This window comes from Bison bison, unplaced genomic scaffold (genome assembly GCF_000754665.1).
Source record: "Bison bison bison isolate TAMUID 2011002044 unplaced genomic scaffold, Bison_UMD1.0 scf7180017864471, whole genome shotgun sequence".
Classification (NCBI taxonomy): domain Eukaryota; kingdom Metazoa; phylum Chordata; class Mammalia; order Artiodactyla; family Bovidae; genus Bison; species Bison bison.
In genome coordinates, this window is record NW_011495032.1 from 32,647,483 (window position 1) to 32,671,522 (window position 24,040).

Consider the following 24,040-nt stretch of genomic DNA (forward strand, 5'->3'; position numbering starts at 1 on the left):
AAGAGTTTGCCCTTGAACTCCGAAAGCAAGGAAAGCTGTTAGGAGAAAGAAAAGCTGTATATGTATTTCAGAGGATACAGTTCTGAATATGGATTTAATGTGTTCATATTCATAAGAGTAAAGATAAACATAGACTTTCTAGTACACACAAATACATATAAAATAACGAAGAGTAATTTGTTTATTGTATAGATTTTAAAACTGTGTGCTTTAGTGCAAGATGCTCCATTCTGCTGAGCACATTTCTCACTTGGTATAATGCTTTTTCAATTTACAAGATAATATAAATGGAACATTTTCTATTGAGGATTCAAAACACAGTTTTGAATTACAAATTCAAATTTTGTCTTTCTTTTAGTAATTATTCTGTTTTTAAGTTTGCTCCAAATTAAGATTTTCCTTTAAAAAAATAGAAATATGATAGCCATGTTTCTAAAATAATTTTTACCTAGCTCGACTTTAAAAGACAAATCTCATTCTGATGCAAGTTCTTTATAGCAGACAAAATGGAGGGCAGCCCAATATATGCTGATAAAGATGAGGAGCATATATCTAAATCTCCACATTGTTAAATGAGCTTTATGTTCACTTAAGATTATTCATCTTGTATCTGATTCTGAAGAGGTTTAACCTTATCTAAATCACTGGCCCAAAGCTAATGAATTGTGTCTTCAAACTGTCTCTTCTTTTATTTTATTATAATGGAACTCAAAATAAAATTTTGTATCAGAACAAGTAGGGAATGAAGTGAATTTTCTAGTGTGTGTAATGACATGCCAGCCAATCTTATGTGGTGCAGTGGATACAGTGGAGAGAGTGAACGAGGGAAATTTGGAGAGCAGCCACCTATGTCGTCCTGTGGGTTAGGGACACCTCACAGAACAAGGACTCTGGTCAATACGGGAAGAAGTCTAACTTGTCTGTATCTTTGTAACTGCCATGTTGGGTCAGAATCCTCATCTCTTTTTTCAGTGAGGAGGATTGTAATGTACTTTGCACTCTTTCATGAACATGTCTAAAGAGTCGAAATTATTAACCAGTGAGGCCATGATTTCATTCATGCCCTATAGAAGACATATCACTTTGAACTCCGTAGGACTGTATCTATCCCAAATTTTCATTCAAGTTGTGATGAACATGAATATATTCATATGCCATTCCAAATTAGTACATCCTAATTTTTAAGATATGTAAAAATATCATGCTATTGATCTAGTTATTTGAATACTGAATGAAAGTTTAAAGCAATTTTTGGCTCACCAAGAAAATATTCTGAAAATCAGCTTGTGAGCTTAAAACATGCACTTTGCAGGTCTATCTTGAAGCATCTGTTTTAGAACTCTCACCAGGTATGATTTGAGGGGCATCTATGGAGAAATAGTTTTCACCCCTATTCTGAAACTCTGTCATTCATTATTCATTATTCTGTGTTACTGTTGCTTTTCTCAGCATCCCCCTTAAATAATGAAAACTCTCTGTGGTCGGGATGCTATGGGAGCAGTAATGATTGAGTTAGTTTTAGCTATTTTTTGCCACAAAGCTGAACACAAAATTAATTCAGTTTACTTTTGTATGCAGAGGGCCAATTTTATCAATCCACCTTTCTTTTCCTCTTCTTTTCTTTTTTTAAATTTGTTTGTTGGTAAGACTTCAATTTTATTTGGTGGGTACAGGAGGAATACTGTGTATTTGCTGGAGATGTCTTTATATGCTCTATTGGACTCTTTGGTGGGAAAGAATAAGAGGAATTATGCATATTTCAGCAATAGAAAAGACTGCATAGCTGAATGTGGATAAAACAAATGCAAATTTCTGCATCCCTAATAGAAATTTGAGGAATCTGAATGTTTTCTTTTTTGCTTGTTTGTTTAATACCATTATTTATAATTTTTATTTAAATTATTACCACAGTCTTTGAAGAATTGACTGATCCTCTATATTATAAGAAAAATAAATCATTTGAAGCAAAATAATAAAAAACTCACCAATAGGGCTAAAGATAAATATGTTACTTCTGGTTATTTTTTGACTTGAAGATCTTGCATTTCTGCTAGTCCATAGTAATAATTATAGGTGTGATGGTTCTTTTCAAGGCATGTTTCTTAGTGTGTCTGTATCCTTTTGTTCAAGGTTAGAATATAGTCATTTTAGTTAAAGTGATTGTTGATATGGTAACATGGGTTTTGCCTCAGGTAGTTTTTTGTAATAATGACGAAATGTCTAATTGAAGATTTATTTATTTTTTGCTTGTTTTTCCTTTTACTGCTATCCCACAATGATGGGAAAGTGTTCTAGCAGGTAGCTAGAAAAATCTATGGGTAAGAATTCACTCAGTGTTATATGTACAGTGTTTCTCCACCCAACTCAAGCTTCATACCAGTGTTTATAATAAGACTGTAGATCACAGAGAAAATGTGTAGTCTTTCCTCACACAGGTAAACATGATTGAAACTGTTCAGGAAAGTCATGATTTAAAAAGAACATCATCCAAAGTTTTAATTTAGGAAAATAGTTTATTTGTCAAGCATTTCTATTTTGAGCCTGAATGCACATTTGCACATAAACAAATGAGCAATTGGTGTAGGAACATAGTCTTGGCAAGGAGAGTGGAAATATACATTTCTAAAACAAGTAGAAACAACAGCAAAAAATCTTTTCTCTGCTTTTGTCTGGAACTTTTTTTTTTTTTTAAACTAAAAGCAAATGCCATCAGTTTGAGTGTTTCAAGGGCCCTCAGAAGCTCATCAGTCACCTTCACCTGTTGGGTAAAACTTTTCCAGACTTCCCCAGTGGAAAACTGAAAGTCAAAATCACTCAGTTGTGTCCAACTCTTTGTGACCCCATGGATTATACAGGCTATGGAATTCTCCAGACCAGAATACTGGAGTGGGTAGCCTTTGCCTTCTCTAGGGGATCGTCCCAACCCAGGGATTGAACCCAGGTCTCTCACATTGCAGGTGGATTCTTTACCAGCTGAGCCACAGGGAAGCCCAAGAATACTGGAGTGGGTAGCCTATCCCTTCTCCAGTGGATCTTCCTGGTCCAGGAATCAAACCAGGGTCTCCTGCATTGCAGGTGGATTCTTTACCGGTAGACTGGAGCTATCAGGGAATCCCTTCCCAGTGGAAGTTGGGAGCATTTCCTCTGAACCACATCATCTTCTTGTGTGCATTTATCTCATAGTACCTCTCACTGTGGTATCAGAGAAATAGCGATTCATTTGCCTGGTAATATACTCTCAGCTCCATAAATGTAGAGATATGATATTTTAATCTCTCCATCATTAAAATACATGGGACAGAGTTCTGATACACGGAGCAGTTGTTCACCAAGTGTTAAAGAACTAATGAAGGAATGACAGTTAGTGTTGCTCAACCTTCACCATCCACAATTCCCTACTAACTTGGATTTCCAACAACAAATCCTCTGTAAATTTGTATATGCCCTGCCACGCCCATTGCTTCCTCACATTATTGCAGACACAGTGCCCTTGCCTTGTCAACCCTTTTTTTCCGTATAAACCTGAATTTACTTGATGGCTCTGTATTCATCCCTCCACTGCCATATTAGTTCTCAAGTACAACCACTCACACGGTTATCTCTCTTCTCTGATCTCACATTGCATTACATAGCTTATTTCTCCATAAAAGGTTTGGAATCACTATTACTGCATCGTCTCAAATACTATTTTGTATCTTCTTGAGCATCATTGTCTGGTAGAATTTTCTGTGATGATAAAATATCCTGTAATCTACAAGTGGATTACAGGATACTTTATCCTGTAATCTACTCTGTCCAACATAGTAGCCACTTGCCTGTATGGCTACTGAGCACTTGAAATGTGAGTAGTGAAAGTGTAGCTCTGAATAATTTAAAAAAATTTAAGCCAATGAATATCTGAATTTAAGCAGTTGTGTGTGGCTAGTGGCTGCCATCTTGGCTGGCATAGTTCTAGTTAGCACAGTGCTTGGCACATAATAAATAATACTTAATAGGCAGATTGTGTTTAGAAATTTGGCAGGAAAATGTGTTGTTCTGGGGAGAATGCTTATCAAATACTTGGGAAGTTTAAGAAATCAAAATGAAATAGGAAAAAAGAAATTAAATTCACTAGGAGAAATAATAGATTTGAGAGAGAGAAGAGAAAATAGGTCCCACTGAGAAAGCGAATTGACTAGGAACTGCTGAAGCTTCAGAAATCCAAACTAACACTGATGTACAAAAGCTAGAGAAATAGTTATTAAATGTACCAGCTTGATTCTTTCTTCTGTGAACTCAAAATATGAATTAATTAAATTAAGAAGATTGAAGGATAGAATGAACAAAATGCAGTATTTAATTCAATCATACTCTATTAGCAGAATTTTGATGAAAATGTTTTATTTATTATTACATCTTCTGACAAAAACTTTTATATTTTAATTTCATTGTATTGACTATCAAACTGTTATAATTGAATTTTATTGTATCGACTACTGCTTGAAACAGCTTGGCCGTAGCTATTTGGTTAGAGATGCTTTTGTAGTATTTAATTCTTCTGTACCTCAACCCTTTGAAAATTATTTTGTGTACATTTGAATTCTAGTTACAAGTATATTTCAATAGCTTCTTTTTCATGTAAAGTAAAAATGCTCTAGAATTACAGTTTCCTTCATTCATGTAATAAATATTTATTGAATGCTTTCTGTGAGCCAGACAGTGAGCTAGGCTTTGGGAATAATCTGGTAAATGAGACAAATATATTCTTTGCCCTCCTGGAACTTGAATCTAGCAGGAAAAATGTCTGGATACTTAAGAAAAACTAAGAAACATTAAAAATATCAGGAGATAATGACATGCTAAAGAATATCATTCCAACTATGCCCCTGGCTCCAACAAGAGTCAGTTAAAGGTCCAGAAAGATCCATGTTGGTTAGGGCAGACTAAGAAGGCTTAGAGGATGAGCCTTGGCTTTAGCTGACCTATGAGGCATGGCTGGGATTTGGAGAGAGGACAGGTAGGTGATGGGAATGTTAAAGGCGTTACTGGTGAGAGACATAATGTGAATGGTGTCTACACTGTGGAAATCATCATGGGACAGTGAGGAGACAAATCTGGTTTGAGTGGAAAATAATATCAAAATCACAGAACTATCTTCTCAACACAGAGAGATATATGACACTAGTAAATAGAGATAGTTTATGAAGAGGACACCCAGCCCAATGCCATGTTGGGATGCCTAGGTGGAGAAATTCTCAAAGCCCACAAAGACCTGGAGCACAGGTCAGACACAGGAGAAGGGGCTGTGAATTTGGGGATTATCAACTAGTTATGTAGGATAACTGGTCATTATGAGCCAATGGCAGTGGCTAAATTTAGGAAGGGAGAGAAAGTAGCCAGATGTAAGCAGGCATTGGAGGACAGAGCTGTAGAGAATAAACAGTAAATTGTTGTTGTAATAAAGTAGGGTGAGAAGCAACTTATTGCCAGAGACATATATTTTTAAGGAATGAAACATCAAAAGGATCACATGCTGACAGACTGCGAAGGTGAGAATTAAGAAAGTGCTCTTGGGTTTAGAAGGTCCTGACTATTTTTGAAAGAACAAATTCATTAGGACAGTAGATGCAGAAGCCACTTTTCAGGAAATAAGAGAAGAGGATATATAGGGTGGGGGTGGGAAACCACGTGTTTGAGAAAGCTGGCACTGCTAATGGCACCTCATAGAGCCTAGACCACTTAGTGGGTTATTTGTGTATTTTTAAAAGTCAGCAGACCTACTTGGAAAGTTGGAAAATAAGGAGACTGGTGATTTCAAAATTGACTAGTTCACTGCTTCTTACTGTGTCTGGTCTAAACTTGAATTCTCTTTTTCATTAAATCCTAGTGAGTCCATTACAGAAGAAACCCTGAAAAAGGCAAAGGAGATTGGGTTCTCAGACAAGCAGATTTCAAAATGCCTCGGGCTGACTGAGGCCCAGACAAGAGAGCTGAGGTTAAAGAAAAACATTCATCCTTGGGTTAAACAGGTAAAGGAATAAAGGAATTTTTCTTTCTTCCTAGGATTCCACGGGTAAAATATGGGCACCAATCACAGAGCCATTTTTAATAGAAAGAGGTGGAATTCGAAAGTGAATTTACTTGTTCAACCGATGCACATGACATCACTTGTTTTATTCAGCACGGGATTGATTTATGATTTAAAGGGGAAAGGATGTAGGGGCATTGGGATGTAGAAGGAAGAGTGAGGACATGATTTTCTTGGCCTGAATGAGAAAAACTTAAAATGACCTCTCCTCTACTTTTTGACCCGTGTGCAAATATATCAGTAGTAAGAGAAATCCTTAGTGTAATAGAAGGGCTTGAAATGCCCTAGTGTAGTGGCTGACTCTCTTGAAAAGAATAGTTATCTCTTTTGGCACTGACTTTTTACAGGGTAATACTTTATTTTAAGTGCCCTATCATTATGGTTCATTTAGTATTCATTGTGATAGGGCTGGGCATAATGAGCTCATCTAGTATTCATGACAATCACACTAGAACTTTCATAGGTGTACCGTTGTGATTCTTTTTGGCCTTTAGGAGAAGAGATGCTTTGGCTTAAAGTACCACCAGCTGGTTTTTGTCCTTTAAAATCATTGGCTTTTCCCTGTGTGCTCAGGGGGCACACACATAACCTTAGGTCTGGGACTTGATGCTGAATATTTTCTACTCAGCAATTATTATCTTTCTTCCTTCTCACTTGCCTTACATTAGTTTGCCCTGTTGGCCCCAAAATCTTGCTCACTAAGCTGAGCTCCTGGCCCTTGAGAGCTGAATTGATTTACTTTCCCCAAATATGTTCAATGAGATCTAGTCCCCTTCCCTACTTGTCTATGCTTTGTGGTATTTAAGTCATCCCATTGCGCAGTGCCATAGGTAACTCCAGTCCTATGCATTAATCTGCAAACCAAAGACATCCATATATATAGATCATTTTGTTCTGGTTTTATGTTTTATTTGTAATTGCTTAAGACAGATGGTTGGGTAAGTTTTCCTGGTAACCAGTTGACTATATGAGCATTTTCTTGTGTTCTTGAGAGCTAATACATAGTAATCTGATACTCTGTAATGTGTATTGTCATTCATTGCCCAAGAGATAGCTAAATCATATTGTTTTTTTCTCTGCTCTCCCTTCTATAATTAGAAAGCAACTGGATGATACATACATTTTTCTTGTCTTTCTATTTGATAGAAATGGGCATTAAAGGAATATGAATGCAGAACCAAAAACAAAATTCATGACCTTCTTGAAAAAAATTGTATTAAAGGGGAATAAAAATCCATATGTATGTGTGTATTTATTTTACATATGTATTTATTTCTCTTTCAGATTGATACACTGGCTGCAGAATACCCATCAGTAACAAACTACCTCTATGTTACCTACAATGGTCAGGTAAGAACTGCCAAAGTTCTGTAATGCAGAAAGCTCTACATTTAGTAGATGGTCTATTTACTAGTATATTTAGTAAATAAAAATGACATCATTTGAATTGAATGTGATGATGTACTTTTGTACTCAGTCTTTTAAGAACTGCCTTAAGATGATGAAATAAAACAAGTGGAGAGATAAAGATAATGGTTACATGATTGACACAACATTATAAATTAATGAAAAAAGACTGGTGACATAAACATAAAATTATACTGTATTCTCATGGCTAATTGAAAATACTGAATACTTTTTTTTACAAATAAGTAGGGTTTATGTAACATTTTATACTTATGGATTCCCAAAGACTAATAGAAGATGCATATAAACAAGAGAAAGAATGAGAAAGACACACTCAAAGGCATGACACAGTTGAATTAGAGGGAAGAATAACATAATAATTGCCATTATCTTCCTTTTTCTCCCCCTTAGGAGCATGATATCAATTTTGATGATCATGGAATGATGGTGCTGGGCTGTGGTCCATATCACATTGGTAAAGTGATAATTTATATTTACATAGAACTTTTCAGTTTATATAGTACTTTTCACATATGTTAATTCCATTATTCTAAGAACTATGTAAAGTAAAAGCTGTCAAAATAAAAATTTTACAAATTAGGAAACAGAGGTTCAGAGCCATGTATCCCAATGTATATAGCTATGAAATGAAAGAAGTAGGACTCAAATGTAGGTCTCAACCACAAATTCCATCTCCTTCCCTTTTACCTTGTTATCTCTTTTTCATTTTCATTCTCATGAGCTAAACTTAGCCTCTTACTGGGGTTGGAGAGTGAATTACACTTTAACATTTTATCTTCCTGCATAATTTTTCACCAAGATCTGTATTTGTTCAATAACTTTATACATAAAAGAGTAATCATTTTTATAGATCCAATGTCTGACCTATCATATGACATGGGTTGACATCAGATGCAAAGAGCTCATCTCATTGAGACCCAGGAAGAGTATCACATAGTTTAATTAAGACATTCTCACCAAAATTTGTTGTATTTCTCCCAGTCACTTAAAATTAGATATTTAATAACGAATCAAGATCTATTACAGTTACAAAGTATATATTTAAATAGATGTTTCTTAGCAAGTATATCTAACATCTAGCCTCTGCAAGGTGTTCTAATATGGAATTGATGAAACATATGATTTAAATGTATTTTAAACATAGAGTTTATTACAGTTTTTACAATTAAGTGTTTCAGGAAGTGTTAGTTTGCCAATTTTTGGCCAAGCCTTAAAGTAGGCCAAAAGTGTTTATACCTTTGCCACTCTATCTTATGCTTAAATAGCTTGGACACCTTCACCAGGACCTACCCTTCTCTAAACCTTTCTTCTTTCCTTTTCAAATTTCACCTAATTTATGCAACCATTCTACATTACTTTAGGGTCTAAGAAAGATTAGCTGAGCTAATAATCAAGTGTGTACTTAATTGATAGTGAGATTTAACATGCTACTATATTTGGACAACTTATTATGCTGACAAGCATTTTTAGGAGACAAAATCCTAATGCAAAGGATTAGTACAAATCCCTGAACTTCAGTTCTATGACATCCCAGTAGAGGTGATATTTTGAGGCATTTAGGCCATTATTATACATCAAATCACTTCCTAGAAGGTCACTCACTCTGCATGGGGTGGCCTTGCCAAGCTTAAAAGGATATGCTTGGAAAGGCCAGGACTTTCCAATCAATCAAGACATGTCAGAGCTGCAAGGCACCTCAGGGATCATTGGGTTTGGCTCTCAGACAGCAGGGTAAGTGGAAGGACTTAAACAAGAACTCAAATGTTCTGATCACAAACTTTATTATGTGTGCTGAGGTCAATATGTTCACTTTGAGTTTCTTTTCAGTAGACGAGGTTTGTAAAAATTATTATTATAATTCTCCTCCATTAACTTTGAGGTTCTGAATGTTCCAAATATGGAGATTACCTCTTGCAGAACTTAGTATACAAAGCAAGCCAACCCGTCGTTGTGGTTTAACGAGTCCCTGTTTTTCCTACTAATAATATAGTAGGAAATAGTATGCATAATATCAATAGATCTGACATTTATATTTCGGAAAAAAATTGAATTGAAAGGGCATTAGCTCCCTTAGCATTGACTGACTGGCAATATATGTCTGCTTCTCTTTGTGTTATAGCTTCAGGCTTCTCTTCCCCTCTCTCCCCAATTTCATTGTCTCTGTAGGTAGCAGCGTGGAATTTGATTGGTGTGCTGTCTCCAGTATCCGCACATTGCGTCAGCTTGGCAAGAAGACAGTGGTGGTGAATTGTAACCCTGAGACCGTGAGCACAGACTTTGATGAGTGTGACAAACTGTACTTTGAAGAGTTGTCTTTGGAAAGAATCCTAGACATCTACCATCAGGAGGTAAGAAAGAAAAAAAAAGGAAAAAAAAAAGAATAAAAATATATACAATGCATACTGTATATACGTGTATCCATGTATGTAGATTTATATTGCAAGTTACCTTCAGAGAAAGAGCTTCTGGTGTCTTCCATTGTCTAATTTTGTAATGAAACTCTGAAAAATAATCACCCCAGCCTTAGATTCTTGAGGCCGTGGCACAGAGTAATTCTTTTTCATATAAAATACACCTTTTCTTTCTCAGCATTCCATCTATACTGAAAATTCTTCTTGGTAACATATGCCAGACACATATTAATTAGCATAAGACAGCCCCGATAGATATTTTGTAAAGCCATTTAATTGATCATGTAGACCCACGATAAGAAGCCTCTCTTTAGTTAACATCCTGTTGTGGTTTAATGATGACCACTTCTCAGAGGAGACAGGTTAGTCATTCACAAAAGACTGGTTAATTCTTTGTGCTACAGATGAAGCTGTTAGTCTTCAGTGTAAAAATCAATGAGTTCATTCTAAATGATTTTGGTAGCATTATAGCCTTCTCTTCTACTTCCACTCCAATATTATAGAGTGTATCTTCACTGTGGATTTATATGATCCTAGATTAACAAGTTACTTTACAATTAAAAAAATGCCTACTTGAAAATTTTAGTCATGCCTTTTGATGCTGTTATAATTAATCAATCATCCCTATGTACAAAATATGGTCACTTAAGGAAAAAACAATTAACTTGGAGCCACAAGACTTAAATTTTTGACTTGAAAATTCGTTGATTTGTGCCAGTTACTTAAATCCTCTGTGCTTCATCTTTGTTATTTTTGTTAATGAATCATATGAGTGTTAAAACATGGTACATGTAGGTTTTGTGATGGTAACATAGATTTGTGGTTGAGATCGCATTGTCGAGTATAAAGTATAGTGTTAGAACAATGTGATGATTTTATTACTGTGAAAAGAAATAGACAAATTTAGGATTAATATATCATCATAGTTTTCTATTTAGGCCTGTCCTACTAATCTTTTAATATAATGAAACGAAACCATTAGGTACGGATTCCCAGGTGGCTAAGTGGTGAAGAATTTGCCTGCCAATGCAGGAGATGAGGGTTTGAACCCTGGGTCAGGAAGATCTCCTAGAGGAGGAAATAGCAACTGACTCCAGTATTCATGTCTAAAAAATCCCATGGACAGAGGAACCTGGCAGGCTACAGTCCATAGGGTCGCAAAGAGTTGGACACAACTGCACACAGCACACAAACCATTAGGTAGACTATACACAATTTTCAGTTCTTTCACTGACCAGATTTTTCTCATAATTTCTTTATTCATTTTAGATAAACTGGTGGGGATCAAAGCAAGTACATATTCTACAAACATTTCTTGAGTATCTTTTAAAACTCAGGTTCAGCAAGATCAGTTCAGTTCAGTCACTTAGTCATGTCCAACTCTTTGCGACCCCCATGGAGTGCAGCATGCCAGATCTCCCTGTCCATCACCAACTCCCGGAGTTTACTCAAACTCGTCCCCATTGACTCAGTGATGTCATCCAACTATCTCATCCTCTGTCATCCCCTTCTCCTCCCGCCCTCAATCTTTCCCAGTATCAGGGTCTTTTCCAATGAGTTAGCTCCTTCACATCAGGTGGCCAAAGTATTGGAGTTTCAGTTTCAGCATCTGTCCTTCCAATGAACATTCAGGACTGATTTCCTTTAGAATGGACTGGTGGACCTCTTTGCTATCCAAGGGACTTTTAAGAGTCTTCTCCAACACTACAGTTAAAAAGCATCAATTCTTCAGTGCTCAGCTTTATTTATAGTCCAACTCTCACATCCATACATGACTACTGGAAAGGCCATAGCTTTGACTAGATGGATCTTTGTTGGAAAAGTAATGTCTCTGCTTTTTAATATGCTGTCTAGGTTAGTCATAACTTTTCTTCCAAGGAGCAAACGTCTTTTAATTTCATGGCTGCAGTCACCATCTGCAGTGATTTTGGAGCCCCAAAGAATAAAGTCTATCACTGTTTCCCCATCCATTTGCCATGAAATGATGGGAACAGATGCCATGATCTTAGTTTTCTGAATGTTGAATTTTAAGCCAACTTTTTCACTCTCCTTTTTCACTTTTATCAGGAGGCTCTTTAGTTCTTCTTTGCTTTCTGCCATAGGGGAGAAATATTCAGGGAGGATAGAGAGCTGTAAAACCAGGTCCTTACCTTTGAGACATTGAAATAAAACTGGGATTAATGACATAATATCTGAAAAGTTACATAATTATTAAAAAATATTAACAAGCATTATAAGTGATAGTGGCAGGCATTTAACATGTAGTTAATGATTTCTGTATGAAGTGGTTTAAGGAAAGATGAAAAACTTCTATAGTTGCCTTTGTACATATGAATGCTAATGAAGTCCTTTTATAACTGAATTCAGTATGATAGAAATAAATAAACTGGCCCTTATTTGAAGCTAAATTTTTTTTTTTAGTGCCACTACATATACTGAGGTAATTTTAAATGTTGTGTTGAAGACCATAAGAACAGTATACCATTGATATATTCTTTATGCTACCCTACAAGAAATGTGATTTTAATATATCACATGCACATATCAGGCACATATGTATGTATATTTGTGTATATGTTTCCTTGTATAAGGTTGTTATGTATCTCCTCACAGCAGGCTTTACAGGCATTGTCTCTCATAACGGGTGTGCATCAACCTTCAGGAGGCTGCCCTTGTTCGACCTTGGATGCCCCTAGTGATCAGGAAAGCACTGAAGCATTCAGTAGTAAATTTGAAGAAAATTGGAAGCACGTCTAATCTTATTTAAAAGCACACATTTGAGTCACTTAGAAGGGCAATAGGCTTTCCCAAGGATACATAGCTACATGGGATGATAGAAAATATGATAGGTCCCTTGGTCCAGGTCACTTGGTCGAGTTCAGGACCAAGCTTGTTTCCATGGCATCAAAGGAGCACCTCGAAAGAAAACCTTAAGGGGAAGTCAGAAAAGTGATGTGCCCTGTGAGAAAAGCAGGCTGCTTTGGAGGGACGTCTGGATCAGAAGTTGAGTGAGAGAGGATGCTAGAAATGCTGAAATCTCCTTCCCACTTCTTTTTTTTTTTAAATAGAAAAATTTGTAGTGATATATCCCTTTAGCTTCAGGCATTATTTTTGTAGTTGTAAAGGGCAACCCTTTAAACTGAAGTCATTAATTCCTTATGATTGTATTCATGGATTCTGTTCCCTGAGAAGAGCTTTGCATTTTTATTTTTTATGTTTTGGTGTGTGAGTGTGGAGAAGAGCCAAGACATTGAGAAGTGGGTGTCTGCCATCTATAAAGCTTACCAGGTGGTGCTAGTGGTAAAGAACCTGCCTGCCAATGCAGAAGACTAAGAGACATGGGTTCAATCCCTGGGTCAGAAGATCCCCTGGAGAAGGGCAAGCCAACCCAGTCAAGCATTCTTGCCTAGAGAATCCCCACGGATAAAGGATCCTGGGGGACTACAAAGACTAGGACACTGCTGAAGTGATTCAGCACGCCATCTACATGACTTTGATGGATGATATTTTTAGCCTGGTTCAGTTTTGTTTAGGACACTCCTTAAAAAGGAAAAAGATGTTCTCAAATTATATTGAGGTACATGAGTTGAAAATGATTACTTTGTTTATAGAAGTGATAACACTGATCTTCTCTTTTATTAGTGTGCTCAGTCACACAGTCTTGTCCAACTCTTTGAAATCCCATGGACTGTAGCCTGCCAGGCTCCTCCATCCATGAAATTTTTTAGGCAAGAATACTGGAGTGGGTTGCAATTTCCTATTCCAAGGGATCTTCCCAAGTCAGGGAGCAAGCCCATGTCTCTTGCATCTCCTGAATAAGTAGATGGATTTTTTACCACTGCACCATCTAGGAAGCCCCTTTTTAAATTAGATCTATTGTTAGATCTGTTTCCCTGGGCTGCTGCTGCTGCTGCTAAATTGCTTCAGTTGTTATGGGTTATGCAATAATCTTTATAGACTATGATGATAAGGGAGACTCTCACAGATCCTTTCTAACTTCACATTTCCCTTTCTTTCTTTGGAGACTCATGGTTTGAAAAGTTATAAGCAAAGCACATTTATTTTCTTTTACTTCCAAACCCTATTTAGGACCCATTTCTTAATTCTGCTCATTAAAAAACAGGTTGACATGTTTGACACTTTATTATGTCCTGTCTGATTTGAGTCCTGATTATGTATTTTTTTTCTTTTACAATGTATAATTTACTGGATCATACCCTATAAAGATGTACTCTGCTTAATTATTTAATTCTCCTATTTTTAACACCTGATGCCATATGTATTGGAGAAGGACATGGCAACCCACTCCAGTATTCTTGCCTGGAGAATCCTGTGGACAGAGGAGCCTGGCGGGTTACAGTCAGCAAATGGGTTACGGGATTGGAAATAGTCAGACACGACTGAGCAACTAAGCACATCATATGCATAATAGACAGTGGTACCTCTGTATCACAGCTTGAGTTAAGTGAATGAAAGAGTGACAGCCATGAATTAGTGATAGACAAAACACCTTAGGGAATGGATCACTCTAAACTAGAACTGGGTTTCACTCCTAGCAATTGGTTTCATTGCAATTAAATCTTAAGATTCTGTCTGAAATGTTACAAATGTTTTACTAAAATGTGAATTACTGAAATATAATGCATGTGCAACCTCACTGATGGATGTATAAATAATGAAGATGTAAATTAGAGAAAATACATGAAATTACAAAAATCAGGGCTATTTTTTGGTGAAGTAAATGGTATATCTGTTAGTAAGACAAACTTTCTTATATTGCATTCTGTGTATATTAAAACATTTAATTTGTCTGTAAAATAAGGACTGACCTAAGTGATTAATATATAAAAGAAACTGAAATGATCTGAAATACATTTGAAGTATTTTCTGTTAATTCCTCACCACTAAAAATAAATTTGTGGTGTGATTTCAGCTTAAAAATTATTGCAGAAATATTTTTGTAAGGTGATGCCTTAGCTTCATGATATCAGGTTTAAAAACTAGGAAACTAAGCTACAAACAAGTTTAGGTAAGATCAGTAGAACTTTGGGAGCCTAGTGGAATTATTTTAGGCCTAACATATTTAGAAATCTGTGAAACAAATCTGCATTTTAGAATATTTTGCTTCAGTAAATTACTTGAAATTAAGTGTAAGTGATTGTATATGATATTAATTCATCTGTGTAGATACCAGATTCTCTTCTCTTAGTCTCTACAAGCTCTGTGCTTAGAGTTGGGACCAATCTAAGATAAAATTCTTCCACAAAATTCTCCTCTATTAACTTCATCCCTCAAATATGTTCTCTTTTACTGAATTCCCTTTGCTGTGCAGACAAAATCTGCACTCAACCATCACACCATTACTCTAAAACATTCCTATGGACATGATTTGTCTTCCAAATAATGGTCTTTATTTTTGGAGGTCAATGATGAGGATAGGATATTGGAGTGAAAGTGTTTCTATCTACTACTTCCCAGAAAGAATGTTTGAGAAATATCTCTTCTACCCTTTAACATTCACCACCTTTGAAACAAGCCAGAAAAACAGGATTGATTTCAAATTCAGACTTGGCATATTAGGTAAGCATAGCTGCTTTACAGAGAAGGCAATGGCACCCCACTCCAGTACTCTTGCCTGGAAAATCCCATGGATGGAGGAGCCTGGAAGGCTGCAGTCCATGGGGTTGCTGAGGGTCGGAAACGACTGAGCGACTTCACTTTCACTTTTCACTTTCATGCATTGGAGAAGGAAATGGCAACCCACTCCAGTGTTCTTGCCTGGAGAATCCCAGGGACGGGGGAGCCTGGTGGGCTGCCGTCTATGGTGTCGCACAGAGTCGGACACGACTAAAGTGACTTAGCAGTAACAGCAGGTGCTTTACAATATGCAGAATCTCATTCAAGTAATTCTGTGTTTGCTAGGTAAGAAATATCGGCAAGTCACTTGACCTTCACCAAGCCTGTTTATTTAGCTGTAAAATAGGGATAAGTAATAACTGCCTCAGAGTGAAAACCATGAAGGTCAAAATGTAGTTTAGGTGTATAGTAATGTACTAAATGGGCTTCCCAGGTGTCACTAGTGGTAAGGAATCCACTTGTCAATGCAGGAGACATGAAAGATGTAGGTTCAATCCCGGGATTGGGAAGATCCCCTAGAGGAGGGCATGACAACCCATTCCAGTATTCTTGCCTGAGAATCCCATGGACAGAGGAGCCTGATGAGCTACAGTCCATGGGGTCACAGAATCAGACATGACTGAAGTGACTTAGCATGCACACACACAGCGTATTTAAGTAGTAGTAGTTTATATTATGGGGCTTCCCAGGTACTCAGTGGTAAAGAATTTGCCTGCCAAGAAGGAGAGCCAGTTTGGTCCTTGGATCTGGAAGATCCCTTGGAGAAAGAAATGGCAACCCACTCCAGTATTCTTGCCTGAGAAATCCTGTGGACAGATGAGCCTGGTGGGCTACAGTCCATGGGGTTACAAACAGTTGGACACAAAACAGGAGCAGCAGTTTATATTATTATTTATAAAGTTGTTAATTTATTGAAAAATTGAAATCAATTCCATAGTTATTTAAACTACTGATATATTTATTATACACAGCTTTTTAATTCATCTTTAAATGCCTGTTTTAGTCCAATTGACTCTAATATTTGCTCATAGCTGGTTACTTCTCCCTTAATTTTAGAATTTATTTTTGAAGACTTTCACATAAGAGACTTTTTGTATATATTTAATATTTAATTGAAGAATTAGTTTCTAGGTCTCTAAAATATTAATGCCACTAATAAACTAAAATAATAAGCAAATAAAAATACTATAGTTAAGAGAATAATTTTTATTAAAAGTTTTGCAAAAAATAAATAGTGAACATAAAAATGATGATAAAAGCAGCTTAAGTGTACTCATAAGTATGCAGAAATGTGGACTGTTATTTTCCATAATGTTTACAATGCATTTAAGTACTCAATTGCAGGGTGTTTGCTTAGGCAGTATATAATTTCTCTTATCAGAGAGAAATTAGTTTCGCCCCTTTCAGTAATATTTCAGAATAATTTCAAACAGTGACAGAAAAACATTTGTGTGTGTGCTAAGTCACTTCAGTCATATCCAACTCTTTGTAACCCTACGGACTGTAGCCTGCCAGGTTCTTCTGTCCATGGGATTCTCAAGGCAAGAATACTGGAGGGGGTTGCCATTTCCTCCTCCAGGGGATCTTCCCCACCTAGGGATTGAGCATGTGCCTTTTATGTCTCCTGCATTGGCAGGTGGATTCTTTAACACTAGTGCCACCTATTACTTCAGTAATATTCAATTGTAGGTTGTTAAGGCAAAGATAAATTATGTCAAGATCAATGGCCTATCTGATATTGTAATATTTTCTAATATAAATAATAATGTCTTATTTATATGCTTACAAGGTGTAACACCTTTAATGTTTATTATCCTATTTAATCTACATACATAGAAATCTTATGAAGTAGGCAGGTATTATTATCCTAATTTTATAGACAAGGGGATGGAATCCCAGGGAGAGTTTCACAGAGGGAACCAGGAAGGGGAGGGACTTCTAAGTCCAAATCCAATTCCCCACCGTCCCTCACTGATTCCCCCATCATCTCTATAACACTTGTCTTGAGAAATTTGAGATTTTGTGTGCTTAAAAAAAAACTTAGTGTTTTGACTATTCATAGGAGATTAATGTTAATAATTCAAGGACTGCTTATATGGCAAATAGTACAGAAATTGGAACTAAAATCAGTTATGGGTACTGTAGACAGGTACCAAGCAGCAGTGAAGGTGAGAGGATGTCAAAGTGAGAATTAGGATTTAGACTGCACTTCAGGGGTGGTTAGTTTAGATAAGGGGAAGGAGAAGGAAGGAAGGAAACAAGGCTGGGAAAGGTTAAGCGGTGAGAGAGCTTGCTGGTGGGAATGCATGTAGGTAGTGACAGGGGGTAGGTGGTCTTCCTGGCGCTGAAGGAGTGATTGTAGATGAGACTGGAAAGCCTTAATGGCCCCAGTGGTAAAGAGTTAACACTTTACCCTTTAGGCAACAGAAACATTTGGAGGACTCTGAATACAGAAGTAACTTGGTGAGGAGTCTTGTGAACAATCAGTCTGCATCTGTGGCTTCCCACTTGGCACTAGTGGTAAAAGAACACGCCTGCCAATGCAGGAGACGTAGGAGACGTGGGTTTGATCCCTGGGTTGGGAAGATCCCCTGGAGAAGGAAATGGCAACCCACTCTAGTATTCTTGACTAGAGAATCCCATGGACAGAGGAGCCTGTCCATGGCGGGCTACAGTCCATTGGGTCACAAAGAGTCAGATGTGACTGAAACGACTTAGCACGCACGCACAATCTGAATGTGAAGTGCTGGAGTGGAGAAGAACAGCAGAGATGAGTGTTAAAAGGAGAGATCTGGAGCACATGTATACCTGTGATGGATTCATTTTGATATTTGGCAAAACTAATACAATTATGTAAAGTTTAAAAATAAAATAAAATTAAAAAAAATGAGAGATCTGTATCCATTCAGGAAATTACAACAGTAGTTCAAGAATTAATTGAATATAATATAAAGCACAGGATGAAAATATTCATTGACTTGATTTTCTAATTGCCACACATGCAAATGTCATACATTGACATGTAATTGTATGGAAGTCATATTTGGTAATCATATACAGGAGTCTTTCATGCTAATCACATGCAGTTTTCCAGGAGTCTTAACAAAGATTTTGGATGGTGTGTGCCTGGGGACTTCCCTGGTGGCTCAGACAATAAAGACTCTGCCTGCAATGCAGGACACGCAAGTTCGATCCCTGGGTTGGGAAAATCCCCTGGAGAAGGGAATGGCTATCCACTCCAGTACTCTTGCCTGGAGAATTCTATGGACAGGATCCTGGCAGGCTACAGTCTATGGGGTTGCAAGGAGGTGGACAAGACTGAGTGACTAGTGTGCGTGTGCATGTGTGTGTACCTGGAAAGTCAGCACAAAATCCGTTTATCTCTCTGTGGCATAACTTTTATCCATTGATGGGAATAATGAAAATATCACAATCATGTTCCGCATTTTCGGTAAGGAAATGGAGGCAGTAGTATTAGCCCAGTTGTTGATCATCCAATAGCTGATAAGAGGACATATTTTTCAGGCATGTGGTGGCTGCATCATATCAGTTGGGGGCCAGATTCCGAACAACCTGGCAGTCCCTCTGTACAAGAATGGCGTCAAGATCATGGGCACGAGCCCTCTGCAGATCGACAGGGCTGAGGACCGCTCCATCTTCTCAGCTGTCTTGGATGAGCTGAAGGTGGCTCAGGCACCATGGAAAGCTGTTAACACCTTGGTAAGAAGAGAATCACATGTCTGTTTTTAACGTTTCCTTTTGAAAAGTCACGACCTGAAGGCTAGCTACTGTGGATGTTAACTGCAGGGCAGATAGAATACACTATGCTGAGTGAATTTACTTTTTAAAGTCGCTGTATTTCCATGATTGCAGTTAAGTGGGGGTTATAAATTGATAGGAGTACTCTCATTAAGATTCCGACAATGAAAAGAAGTTCACACTATTTTTGAACTAGATTTGATATTTAGAATTAGAAACTAGAAATTTTATGTATTTCTATGTCCAATTTACATTTTAATGGTGTCTTTTGAGAGGAAGAATAAAAGGAGTTGAGTTACCACTTGTTCTAATGATACCATTCTGTATTTTTATTGACTACTTTACACTATTCATGCATTTTGTTGTTGTTTCTGTTCATTAGAATGAGGCATTGGAATTTGCGAAGTCTGTGGGCTTCCCCTGCTTGTTGAGACCTTCCTATGTTTTGAGGTAATATATATTGTGTTCTGAAGCAATTATTCAGAAATAGGAGATACCAAACTGCATTCTGTATGCTAGGAGCACTAGGCTTTGATATGTAGTAATTTGTAAATCCGTCGACAATCCCCACGTCAACAAAGCCAGGGTGAAGACCTGAGTACTGTTCTTCAGTGCAGTTAGTGCTTTTCCTTCTGGGAGTGACAACAGTGTGTCCAGTCCTACATCTTAGAAGCATGGCTTACGCCCTCTCCTTGCCAAGCAAAGGGAGGATATCTTTACATTAGAGAAGAGGACAATTAAAAAAACTGAAGAGCAAAAACAAAACAAGCTTGGGGTGTCTCTCAGCAGCCTCTGTTTTCTGATACTCAGAAATGAAAGTTAATCTTTGACTCTTGTCATCTCCTTCCAGTAGTGCTTGTGGTTTGAATACTGTGGGGTTCTTTTTGAGATCATAATTTTTAATAAGTGAATTATAATGTTGGAGGACATGGACAGTGTCTTTTATAATAAACTTGGAAACTAAGTTTTACTATCAAAGGAGAAGTTGTCAATTGTTACTTATTTTCTTCAGATGTTACCACATGTGAGGAACAATTTCAGTGAACAGGGGATAATAAGAGAAACGTAATTTGCTGTGCACAATTTGCAAGTGTAAATGGAATTGGAGATGCGATCCTTTAAAATAATGAAAAATTTCAAATGAGGTGGAAAACTTTCCTTTTTATTTAAATGACATTTTGTGTAAACCACATTCTGATAATACTACTTCTCTGAAGTATTAATGTAAGTTAATTTCAACAACATAGAGACATTTAAGGAGGATTGCAGAAAGCAACTCTGAGTTCTGTGCTTCTTCTCATCATTTCAGTCCATATCTTTTAGTTTCTTAGGCTGTGAATTATCAACATTATTATTACCTTAGCCTTCTTGCCTTAAATAGATGAAGAAATTGAAAGCTCTTTATGCATAAAATTTGCCGTATAGTAGAAAAGGTAAGGCGAATGATACTTTTTAAAAGGAAGTAGAAAGTGATATTTTTCTTCTTTATGGCTTCCCTTCCTCTTAGTCTTCCTTCTTTCCTCCCCTCCTATCCCATTCTGCAAATGCAAGCTTTCCGAATAAATTGATTTCAGATAGTATTCTTTCTCAAGAATTTGAAAGGACACAGCCGAATACATTTCAGTCAGATACTGTACATTATATTAGCAAATGTTACTAAAAAAAATTGATTCTTTTGTAACCCAGCTGAGATAGTGGAATGAACTGCTTTGACCGCATATTTGTGGGTTAAAATCTGCTGTAGCTACTGAACTCTGAAGACACAAGTTTAGAAAACTATGTCCTGGCAGGGATCTTGTTACAGTTTTAAGTGTTACCTGGAACCAAAAGAGAGTTAAAATGATAAAGAGAAAGGATGAACCTTGAGAATGTGTCATCTCTAAGACCTACCATTGTTCTCTTTGGGCATTCTCACAGTTCTCACACCCTTTTTACCGTCTCCAACCTGGGGGACTTTTTACTTTGGTTGATTGTCCTGTTGATTACATAAAGTTTCAATGTAGAAAGAGAGACCTTCTTACTCACCCTAAATTGAAACTAGAGTTTTCCTGGAACTACTCTGAGAAGCAATCGTGTCTAGCATGCTTTACTTCCGAAGTGGTGAAAGAAATTGACCTCTTTTTGTTTTGTTTTGTTTTTTTCCTTCTTACTCAGCGGGTCTGCCATGAATGTGGTATTCTCCGAAGATGAGATGAAAAAATTCCTAGAGGAGGCCACTAGAGTCTCTCAGGTAGTGTCCTATTTCCTCTTGGTGACTTTTACCTCTTCTGTTAATTGCTACCTTGTTTTATATGTTGTTTTTCTTTGCACAGGATGTTTTTCCTTTTTTTTTTTTTTTTTCCCTTCTACCCATTATTCTCCCAAATACAGAAATGACAAAACGCAAATGCATTGAATTATATTTGGATCCTTGGGGTTAATGGAAGAAGGGGAAGACCAGTGAATATTTCATCATAATAGAGTTTTATACAATTTTAGTCTCCAGGAGCAAGGCTGAATAAGCATGAACTTTGTCTGTTCATGAGTTAGATGCTGGTCAAGTTACCCTTGGGATTCCCAGCCTTATGGGCAGCCTAACCATGGTCATCACGAACAAGTGAGGCTTCCCTGATTTTTAATTCTCAGACCTGGAGAGATGTTCTTTGCCTTAGTCAACCCTGCAAATTTAATAGTAAATCCCCTCACTCACCTATTGATTTTTCTCATTCTGGTACATTCCATTTGTAAGTTAATGAAAATGTTTATAATTTTCTGGCCACTCAACCACCTTCCTCCACTGCCCCCAGCTTTTACTTTCTCCTTCAGCGTTACCTCAGTGTGATCCATTTAAGATTTACCCAGTGGGGTTATTGATCTGCAGACCTCATACTGTAGAGGATAAAAGTAACGTTCTCTTTTTAAAAGCTTTCAAAAGCTAGTTGGGGCTAAAAGAAAAAAAAGGAGAGAGAGAGAAAGCACAACTCATAGAGAAGAGTTTGATGTTAGGCAAGTGGAGTTTGGAGGGAGGCAGGCAGTAAAATCAGATGCACTTCAAAGGGGAATAAAGAGTGTGGATAGTTCCTGCACCCATGAAGCGGCGCTTCCTCTCTGTGTGGTAGCTGCTCCCCATAGAAATTTGTTCACTGTAAAGAGTGGATAATGATAAAGAGTGAGGAGAGACAAAGAGTAAAAAAAAAAAAGCAACCAAGTGGATTTTGAATTCACTTTTGTGTGAAAGTTAGATAACTGAGGAGGGACTCTCTCCAATGGGTCAGTTTTCATTAATATGTTCTAAAGTCAGACATGGTCCTCGTCTCTGTTGCACTCCCTGAGAGGGATCCTGCAACTCTGATGTTTTGAGAAAACAGCAGCTACACCCAGCTAGTCTCATGTGAGTGATGAGGCAGGTTTTCTCTGTCTGGGATATTGGATTTCATAGGCCCTCTATTTGGTAGAATATTTTTTAAATAATTTTTTTCATATGGATAGAATCCTAACAGGCCCAAAGTTGTATCATAGAGATGTCCTAATGGAGTACTAGGTTGAAGTCTTCCATTAAACTACAGCAGGACCTGGGATTCTCAATTCAGTGATCTTAGAGTAAAACTACCACTCATTATGACCTGCTATGTAGGGCTTTCCTGCTGGCTCAGATGGTAAAGAATCTAGCTGAAATGCAGGAGACCCAAGTTGGATGAGCTATTATGTATCCATTCATATTTAGCACCTGCTATATAATGGCAGTATTCTCAGAATCAGGAATTACATTCATGAAAAGAGAGTCTCTGTGCTCACAGATGACTCTCTTTATTAGGAACATAAGACATCAAATAATGATGATTAAATATGATGAGCAAAAATACATGATGTTGAGGGAAAGTATAAAAGAATTAGGGACCAGTCCCTGAAGAAGGGACTTTTAATTTGGTTCAGAATTGTTGATTCAGAATTAAAAGGTTTAAATCATGGGTATGAAGTAAGAAAGGATAGCAAGTATAAAGGCCTGAAGCTGAGAAAGGGCATGAAGTTTCTAGAAACTGACAAAGCACTCACTTTTATGCCTAGGATGCCAAACATGGTAGGAGGTATTAATTATAATGATGACAGAGTAGAAAGTGAAGGAGCAGATAGCGAGAACCTTGTCAGTCATTGAGTTTAGATTTTAGTCATATTTTCTTACTGAATCATTGTGCTGTATACCTGAAGCTAATGCAATAGTGTGAATCAATTATAGTTCCATTTTAAAAAAGGAGCAATTGAAAGTTTAAGAAAAATTTCTCTTCTGCAGTACAGAGAGTGAAATAAATCTGGGACAAGACTGAATTCATGGAAAGAGGTTAGGAGGCTATTGTGTAGCTCAGGGTAGAGACAACAGTGCCTTGGATCAGAATGATGATAGTAGGGCTTCCCTGGTGGCTCAGTGGTAAAGAATCCTCCTACCAGTGCAGGAGACAGATTCAGTTCCTGATTCGGGGAGATCCCACATGCTATGAAGCAGTTAAGTCCGTGCATCACAACTATTGATCCTGTGCTCTAGAGCTGGGAGCTGTAACTACTGAGCCTTCTTGCTGCAATTGTTGAAGCCTTCACACCCTAGAGCCCTTGCTCTGCAACAAGAAAAGTCACCACAGTGAGAAGCCCATGCACCATAACTGGAGAGTAACCCTCACTTGCTGCAACTAGAGAAAAGCCCTTGTGGCAATAAAGACCTGGCACAACCCCAAATAAATAAATAAATAAAATTTTATATATATATATA

The 24,040-nt window shown here is 37.3% G+C and overlaps 1 protein-coding gene across 1 annotated transcript in view; it reads left to right on the forward strand.

The window, feature by feature from the left end:
• The window catches only part of CPS1 (carbamoyl-phosphate synthase 1, mitochondrial), a 142,920-nt gene that overhangs the window by 87,418 nt on the left and 31,462 nt on the right, over positions 1-24,040 (forward strand). Inside the window, exons 22-28 of the mRNA XM_010861118.1 lie at positions 5,867-6,008; positions 7,352-7,417; positions 7,886-7,949; positions 9,662-9,843; positions 19,069-19,263; positions 19,685-19,752; positions 21,457-21,532. Of these exons, the coding sequence (XP_010859420.1) occupies positions 5,867-6,008; positions 7,352-7,417; positions 7,886-7,949; positions 9,662-9,843; positions 19,069-19,263; positions 19,685-19,752; positions 21,457-21,532 (793 nt within the window). The remainder of the gene's footprint in view (positions 1-5,866; positions 6,009-7,351; positions 7,418-7,885; positions 7,950-9,661; positions 9,844-19,068; positions 19,264-19,684; positions 19,753-21,456; positions 21,533-24,040) is intronic.